Genomic DNA, 8818 nt, shown 5'->3' on the forward strand with positions numbered 1-8818 from the left:
GGCCCCATGCTCTGGTCCCCAGCCTCAGCAGCTGTCCCAGCTCATAACCCCAAGTGCCGGCTTTCCCATACCGTCTCAGGATCTGCACTCGACGGGCACCAGGGCTTTCTTCAGCTAACATCTAAACTCTCTCAAGTTTCTCCAGGGACTTTCGTGCATCTACAAAGGTGACCTCATTCTGTAACAGCATGGATTTAACCCGCTCTTCAATGTCACTCCCCCACAGAATGCACTGTTCATCGTCACCCTATCCACTATCATTAGTCTTACTAAAAGTCAAACATCAACATGAGCGGTAACTCTGGAGGCCTGGCACTGTAGTGATACCTCCGAGACAAAATTGTTTTGAACTTTTCTGGGAAAAGTTCACGTACGTTTTCTTAAAATGCTAGTTTTTACAACCTCGCTCCCATGTGGCTTTCCTGAAGGATTAAATTTCTTATGTCCTCCAACTAGAGAGAGGTAAAAATTATTCTAGAACATGAATTGCCCACTCCTCTCATTCCTTCTCAGAAACTAACTGAATTCCAGCGGGTGTGCCTGGCAAACCCAAAGGCAGTTTCTGTGCAGGATGCTGGTCTCACCTGTGAAGGCGTTCATGAACGTGGAGAGGGATCGGTTCAACATTCTGAAGAAAGGGTCTCTGCATGGATATTTCTGAGACCCACAAAGGACGGTATGCTCAAGAATGTGAGGAACACCGGTACTGTCCATGGGAGTGGTGCGGAACTGCACGCTAGGGAAGAAGGAACAGCATGCTAGGGAAGGGGGAGGAACGGCACGCTAGGGAAGGAGAATGACCAGAACGCAAAAGGTTCAGCTTAGTGCTGCGGACACAGTTCCCAGACACGTCATCACCTCAGCCTACTAGAAATCATCATTCTGACACCACAATCCTCCAGCACAGGGATTTCCAACTATAATGTAAATCATTGATTCAGACTGTAAAATTGTATTTTGATGAGATTATAAGTCCGTGTAAGCTTGTCCTTATTTTTCAAGATGCTCTGTCCATAAAAATACTTGTGAGATGATATTTTAAACCACGTAATGTACAGTCATGTTTTAAATCAAGCTTGTCCCACCCGCAGCCTGCAGCCCGCATGCTCGGGACAGCTTGAAATGCGGCCCAACACAAATTCATACACTGTCTTAAAACATTGAGGCCCTTTATTTATTATTTTTAGCTCATCAGCTGTCCTTAGTGTATTTTATGCGTGGCCTAAGACAGTTGTTCTTCCATTGTGACACAGGGAAGCCAAAAGAATGGACATCCCTGATTTAAATAAAAACATTCAAGACCATGTTCTTACAATGCATCACATACCTGAACAGATTATTCGTGTCTTCTCTGGCCAGGTGTAAATACCTGGCTCCTGTGTCATCATGGATGAGCTTCACTGCAGTCAGGAATAGCTCGGGAACAGATGTCACCTGAGTTAACAAGAAAAACACGACCAGTTAAACTTAGACAAAATGGCCTTTGAAATGGTTATCTTCGACACACTGAGAAAATTGGCTTTTCTGCCTGAAATTAGATGATGCCGGGAAGCCAGTATTTCAGAGCTAGAGAGAATAGAACCTTCTTGTCCAGGTCCCTTATCCTACAAATGAGGAAAGACAGACCTAAAAAAGGCAGATGAGAATATGTGTGTGTGTGTGTATACAGAGAGAGCGAGCGAGCAAGAGAGAGAGAGTGAGCGCGTGTGCGCTTACTACTGGCCAGGTATTTTCGATTTATTTTTTTAATTTTTTATTCTTTTTTTGGCTAGACATTTTCTAATCATGTCACATATAATCCTGTGAGGGAGGTATTCTCATCCTCATTTACAGATGAAAAAACCGAGGCTCAGGGTGATGAAATAAGCTGCCTAAATCACAGAGCCAGGATTCACCCTGGTGTCTGCCCTTCCTATGGTACTGTGCTGCACCTAAGTAACATTCCACAGTCTGCTGAGTGCCTCCTGTTTTTGTGTGCTGCACCTCAGTAACACAGCGCCCCTTCCAATGTCTGCTGAGTGCCTCCTGCTTTTGTGTGCTGTGCCTCAGTAACACAGTACCCCTTCCAACGTTGGCTGTGTCTCCTGTTTTTGTGCATATCATCTCCTGTAGTGCGCAGAACGGGCCTGAAGGGAGGGGAAATGCTGGAGTGGGCTAGCCTGCGACAGCGGGGAGAGGATCCAGGATCAGTGTTTGCTTCTCTTAGTTTAGGATGGGTTCTCGGTGGTAGCTAGAAGCACAAAGCTGTGGCTTCCGGAACAGCTGGAGGGGCTGGGAGGATAGAAATGCCCACAAGAAAGATGAAAGACTCCCCACTCCTGGGGCGGCGTGGAAGGTCATCTCCTACTTTAGGTAAGCCTCCTGGTAAGTGATCGTACTCCTCAGTATGAAAGAAACTGTCTTCTCTTCCAGTCATGCCAGCCGGCCCTCTCCGTCAATCACACACCACATCCCTGTGATCACCACACCACTCACCACCCCCTCCTTCCAGGTGCCATGAGTCACCTGGCCAAGCGCACACAGCACGTCGCTGGCAGAGGTCAGACCTCGGGTCTCCTCAGCCCAATCTAGGGAGCCTGCCTCCCAACAGTCATGAATAAAGCAGCCCACTACGACCTGCGTCATCTACCGCTGCTAAATTCCTTGTTTCCAAGCTTACTGTACTTTGTAACAGATGATCAATGCGTTGAAAATCAGCAGACACAGTGAGATGCCTGCTTTCTAATAATATATAGCTTTAATAATAATAGCTTTCATGGTAGCTATTTCTCAAACAAGAATCATGACTTATCATAAGTTTCTATGGCCGGACACAGTGGCTCACACCTATAATCCCAGCACTTTGGAAGGCCACAGTGATATGGTTTGGCTACGTCCCCACTCAAATCTCATCTTGAATTGTAGTTTCCATAATCCCCACATGTTGTAGGAAGGACCTGGTGGGGAGGTAATTGAATCAAGAGGGCGGTTTCCCCCATGTTATTCTCGTGACAGTGAGCACGTTCTCATGAGATCTGACGGTTTTATAAGGGGCTTCCCCCTTCACTTGATTCTCATTCTCTCCCCTGCCGCCCTGTGAACAGGTGCCTTCCACCACGATTGTGTTTCCTGAGGCCTCCTCAGCCATGCAGAACTGTGAGTCAATTAAACCTCTTCACTTTTTAGCTCATACTTTATAAATTACCCAGTCTTGGGTATTTCTTCATAGCAGTGTGAGACTAGACTAACACACAAGAGGATTGCTTGAACCCACGAGTCTGAGACCAGCCTAGGCAACAAAGTTTCCATCTACACACACACACACACACACACACAAAATTAGCCAGGTGTGGTGGCACCTTGTCCCAGCTACTTGGCGAGAGGATCGCTTGAGCCCGGGAGTTCGAGGCTGCAGTGAGCCAAGATCACGCCACCACACTCCAGCCTGGGCGACAGGGTGAGTCCCAGTCTCAAAAATAAATACGTTTCTATAAAATTTGAAAAATAAAGAAGAATCTACCACTGTGGGCGAGGCCCTTATTAACAGTAACCTGTACTATAAACCCAAGTGTCTTTCCCTGGCCTTCGCAGGATTTCACAAATGCTCCAGGTCTGTTTTCATGACTCCTATGCCTGGACCTTGTCTGGCGCGCCCTAGTCACTGCCTGGCTCTCTTGCTGGAGCCCTGCCCAGAGGCAGCCGCTTTCTCACACCACCCTCTCTAGGAGCTCTTCCCTCTGCCCCCAGCAGCAGCAGCTCCCACTCCTCCTCCCGCCCTTGTCCTTGGCCCTCCGCTTGGCGTCCACCATGTGCCTCCGGTCACAGCCGCATCAGTCTTTCTAGACAGTAAGCTGTTTGTCTTTTACATATGCTGTAACGTCAAGCATAGCGCAAAGCCAACAGCTGGCCAAATATGTGAAGCGTGTCATTTTTAGTTACTATGCTAAATAGAAACAATACAAAAGGTTTAAGCAAAATAACAAAAAACAAATGAATCTATTTTAATATAGACCCAAATAAGTATAAGTCCACAATTTCTTCTTTATAATTCTGAAACCCAAATGGCTCAGAAAACTGAAAGGTTCTGCAGAAGTTTAGAGCAAACTATTTGATGGCAAAACCTGACTGAACAGATCAGGGCAGTGAGTCTTCATGCTCATACTCAGTGAAACACCAGGTTTGGCTGCAGAAACACTAGTGTGTCTGATTACAGAGACCCGGCTGAAGTGTTACTCTCTAAAATCTGACAAGAATCAGGCTTTGCGGGATTCCAGGAAGGGACTGGGGGTCATTCCACTCACAAGCTCTGTTCAGCCAAGTAGCCACCATGCAACAAGAGCTAGGCCAGGGCCTTGGGACACAAGGACAAAAAGGCTAGTCTCCGCCCTGAAGGGCCCTGTACATAGGCCAGAAGCCACATCTGCAATGTATGTGGATTTATAAGGAGGTGCCGAGGACGACCCATACCTGGTTTACGGTGAATCCATGGATCTTGTCTCCTAGTTTATACTGTAGAGCCCTCTCACAAGCCCGGTTACTGTTCCATCGCCACGCTCTGTGGTGTGCATGTCTAGATTGAAAGTCATCTAAGTTAGATGAGTTGCAGGAAAATTATCTGGCTAACATTATTCAGCCACATAGTGAAAATACTCTCATGTAATAAAGATTATTAAAGAAAAATTAAATACTGCATCCTCCAAAATCTTGCACATTTCAGAAAACTAATTTCCGGTAAGGTCCTTTCCATTTTAATGACCTTTTATCTTAACTAAAGCTTCAATGTTGGAAACCTTTTCTTAATACACGTTCACAAATAACTATAATACAATTACGGTTTAAATTCCCATTGTTTAAGAAACAACTCTTAAACAAAAGGGCTTCTTTCCCTCACAGAATCCTCAAAAGCCTTCACAGTATAGCAAGAAACTCACGCTACTGTTAAATCCCATTACATGCCTACCGGATTGGTGAAAACTCAAAAAGCCTAATATTACCAGGAACTTTTATACACTGCTACAGGGAGTACAAAGTGGAATAACTTTGGAAAAGCACTTGGCATTCTTTAGAAAGGCTGAAGAGGCCGGGCGCAGTGGCTTACGTCTGTAATCCCAGCACTTTGGGAGGCCTGGGTGGGCGGATCACCTGAGGTCAGGAGTTCAAGACCAGCCTGGCCAAAAATTAGCCTGATGTGGCAGGCGCCTGTAGTCCCAGATACTTGGGAGTCAGAGGCAGGAGAATCCCTTGAACCCGGGAAGTGGAGGTTGCAGTGGGCCGAGATCACGCCACTGCACTCCAGCCTGGGTGACAGAGCAAGACTCTGTCAAACAAAAAAAAAGAAAAAAAAAATGCTGAAGATTGGAAATCCATTCACCTCTTGGTCTATATCCTCCACACCTTACACTGCTGCCCCAGCACTCATGGACAAAAATGTCAGCACGAACCCTGACAGTCCCAAACTCAACTCACCCGGAGGTGTATCGACAGAGAATGGATAAACTGCAGACTAATCAATCAACTAAAAAAAAAAAAACCTTACCGATAAAAGGGCCTACAACTGCGTGTAACAAAGATGTGGGTCACATAATGTTAAACAAAAGATACACATGATACAGTATTATCCTAAACAGGTGTTATTCAAATAGGTAACAAGATATTGTCAGAACGCAGAGAGATGGTAAAATATAAAAAAAAAGCAAGGACATTTCTGTATGTCATGACAGTGATAATCTAAGAGGGAGGGAGAGGATTACGAGCAGTTAGGGGAAATCGTCAGCTTGGTCATAGGGAAGCTAATTTTCTTTTTTGAGACAGATCTCAAGAGCGAGCTCTTGTTGCCCAGGCTGGAGTGCAGTGTTGCAATCTCGACTCACTGCAACCTCCACCTCCCGGGTTCAAGCAATCCTCCCGTCTCAGCCTCCTGAGTGGCTGGGACTACAAGCGCTCACTACTACGCCCAGCTAATTTTTGTATTTTTAGTAGAGACAGTTTCACCATGTTGGCCAGGCTGGTCTTGAGCTCCTGACCTCAAGTGGTCCACCCTCCTTGGCCTCCCAACATGCTGGAATTACAGGTGTGAGCCGCCGCGTCCAATCTACTTATTTTCTAATAATTATTCTCACCTGGATGAGATGGCTTACACCTGTAACCCCAGGAATGTGAGAGGCTGAGGAGGGGGATCAAACCAGCCTGGGAAACGGAGCAAGATCCCTGCTCTTAAAAAAAAAGTAATTATTATTCTCTCCAATTGTATTATATGTCTTATGGGATTTTCTATATTAATATATCCCACCGAAATATTTTTTTTAAAGATAATATGTACAGGAAAAAAAAACCCTATTCAGTCACTGGCAATATTATGAAGATATGCTATAACCAACATTTGCTTACTGATTTAGCAAATTTCAGAATTATGGGACAGAAGCATTTTAAGAAGTTACTTATCAAGGACATGATAGGAAACTCCTGAGCGGTAAGGCCAGGCCAAACTCACGCCACGGACGCTCCGTGCCTCCCGGCCTGGGCCGGCAGCGCTGAACTGTTACCTTATATTAAACACGGGCTCGTGGATTACCATGAACACTAAACCGCTTCGTCATTTTTTCCCCATAAATTGAGTCATTAAAAAAACGAAACACTTCAATTCCGGGAGGCTTCAGTTCTCCGAACACAGCGAGACTTTAAGTGTGGGCTGTGGGCGCCTCGGGTCTCTTAAGGACTCGGCCTCCCAACAAAAATGAACTAGGAGCAAAGCTGTCAGCGAGAACCGCAACTGCCAACCCCATTTACTACCCCAGTTAAAGCCCACGCTAATGGAGGGCCCCGCTGGGAGCGCCGCGTGCAGGCCCGGCCCCCAACCCGGGGCATCGCCCCTGGGAATGGACAGGAGCTCCGAGGTCCTCGGGCCTCGGAGCCTCGGATGCGGGAGCTTCAGGAAGGGCTCGGGGTGCGGGACGCCCACAGGTGGGGGAGCTGCCAGCCCCGGGCGCAGGGACGAGGACCCCTACGCCTCTGGCCCGCCCTGGACCCTCCCCCCTCCCGGGTACCAGCGCGCCGAGCGCCTCCCGTCGCAGCGTCTCACCCGCCGCTCAGCCGCCTCAGCACACCCAACCCCCGCCGCCCGCCGCAGCGCCACATGGCGTATGACGAGCACCTGGCTAGCGAGGAATCACTCTTAACCCGACGCAGGGCGCGGGGCGGAGCTTGCCGTGACGGCTACCACTCCTATTGGTCAACGCGGACAGCGACGTCCTCTGCGATAGGCTGTAGGTGAAAAGGATAGGCCTCCACTGCTCTGGGACGGGCGGGAGGGCGGTGAGGAGGGAGATGGGCGGGAGGGGCGGGGCCGACGTGCCGAAGGAGGTGGGCAAGGCGAGGGGCGTGGTCACGGGTAGAAAGGGGCGGGGTCGGCTTGCCGAAAGGGGCGGGGTTCGGCCAGCAGCAGGATGCGGACAGATGATAGGAGAGGGAAGTGGGCAGGCGAGCAGTGGGGCGTGGCGAGAGGCGTGTCTATGCAGATACAGTGGGGCCTGGTGAAGGGCGGGGCTGCGCTGGTGAAAAGAGGGACTCCTGGAAGGGCGTGCTGTGTTGGGCGGGGCTGTGCAAGTAAGGGGAGGGGCTTAGTCAGGAGTGGCTCTTTGCAGGTGAGGAGTGGAGACCAGTGGGAGAGGGGATTGCAAGTGAGCTGAGCCTTGGGGGCGGGGCTTGCAGGTGATAGGGTGGAGCCTAGTGGGCGGGGCTGCAGGTGAGCTGTGCCTTGGGGGCGGGGCTTGCATGCGAGAGGTGGGGCCTTGTGGGGGCAGGGCTGGCAGAAGAGGGTGGGGCTTGGTGATGGACTGGGGTGTTCAGGTGAGGGTAGTGACCTGGTTGGGGGCTGCCGGAAGCTGGGCCAGGTGAACCTTGGTAGTCCTCTCTGGCCTTGGTGTGGGCGTTGGTCCTGTTTGTAGGGCTGAGCCGAGCTCCAAAGGCGTTCTGCTGCCCTACCAGACCTGAACCTTGGGGGCTGGGGGCTTCTTGGATGAGATCTCAAGGCTGCATGGTAGGTCCCAGGGCCAGGGCCCCACGGTGTCACACGTATCACGGATGGCCCCCAGCGAAGCACAGCACAGCTCCGAGCTCCTGCATGGGAGCCTGTGGACCCCGCTGCTGCCTCCGCGTTCCTCTGCGTTTCGTGTCTAGAAAGATGCACCTGAGGCCCCTGACATTGCCCAAGTGCCCAAGGGCCCTTCTGGGAACCCCCAGAGAGGCTGAAGGAGGCCCGCGTAGGAGTCGGTGGCTCTGCACTGTGGGCCAGAAGGGGCCCTGGGATTAGCCACGCTTGGAGAGGGTGGGGTAGGCCTTGGAGGAAGTCCTCACCAAGTCTGACCTTCCGGGTTTCTCAGAGCCTCTCTTCCTTCCTCCCTTCACCTTCTCCCTCTTTTTTCCCCCTTGTATCACGAATACAAACAGGCTCAAATTTCCCTCTGTCTCCTAATGGGCTCTGAAAAAAAAATAAAAAAAATAAATGGTAAGTAGATGGCTGCAGTCGGCTTGAACAAGCTGAAAGTTTGGAAGCAATGTGGAAGGTAATACGGTGAGAAAAAGTCACAACGTGTCTACCCCAAACTCTCCATAGGGCAGCCACTTCTGGGCTGCAGGTAAACACGTACCTCCTTATTGAAGAGCCCAAAGGAACCAGAACAAAGGCAATAATAGCGACAGACACATCACTCTGCACATCACCTGTCTTCTAGGGAGAATTTGGGTGTGCGCACACAAAATATCCGATCCAGGTCTCAATCAATTTAGAAAGTTAATTTTGCCAAGGTTAAGGGCATGCCCATGACACAGCCCCAGGAGGTCC

General features: G+C 49.6%; 1 protein-coding gene across 4 annotated transcripts in view; it reads right to left on the reverse strand.

The window, feature by feature from the left end:
- PITRM1 (pitrilysin metallopeptidase 1) overlaps positions 1-7171 on the reverse strand; it is a 35419-nt gene extending 28248 nt beyond the window's left edge. Inside the window, exons 1-4 of one of the 4 annotated variants that reach the window (XM_063727212.1) lie at positions 7023-7110; positions 4447-4549; positions 1328-1434; positions 585-736 (exon numbers count right to left, since the gene is read on the reverse strand). In XM_063727212.1, coding sequence (XP_063583282.1) covers positions 585-714 — 130 coding nt within the window. In that variant the 5' untranslated portion in view covers positions 715-736; positions 1328-1434; positions 4447-4549; positions 7023-7110. 4 annotated transcript variants of the gene reach the window in all.
- Positions 7172-8818: the final 1647 nt, after the last annotated feature.

Source organism: Pongo abelii, chromosome 8, assembly GCF_028885655.2.
Source record: "Pongo abelii isolate AG06213 chromosome 8, NHGRI_mPonAbe1-v2.0_pri, whole genome shotgun sequence".
Classification (NCBI taxonomy): domain Eukaryota; kingdom Metazoa; phylum Chordata; class Mammalia; order Primates; family Hominidae; genus Pongo; species Pongo abelii.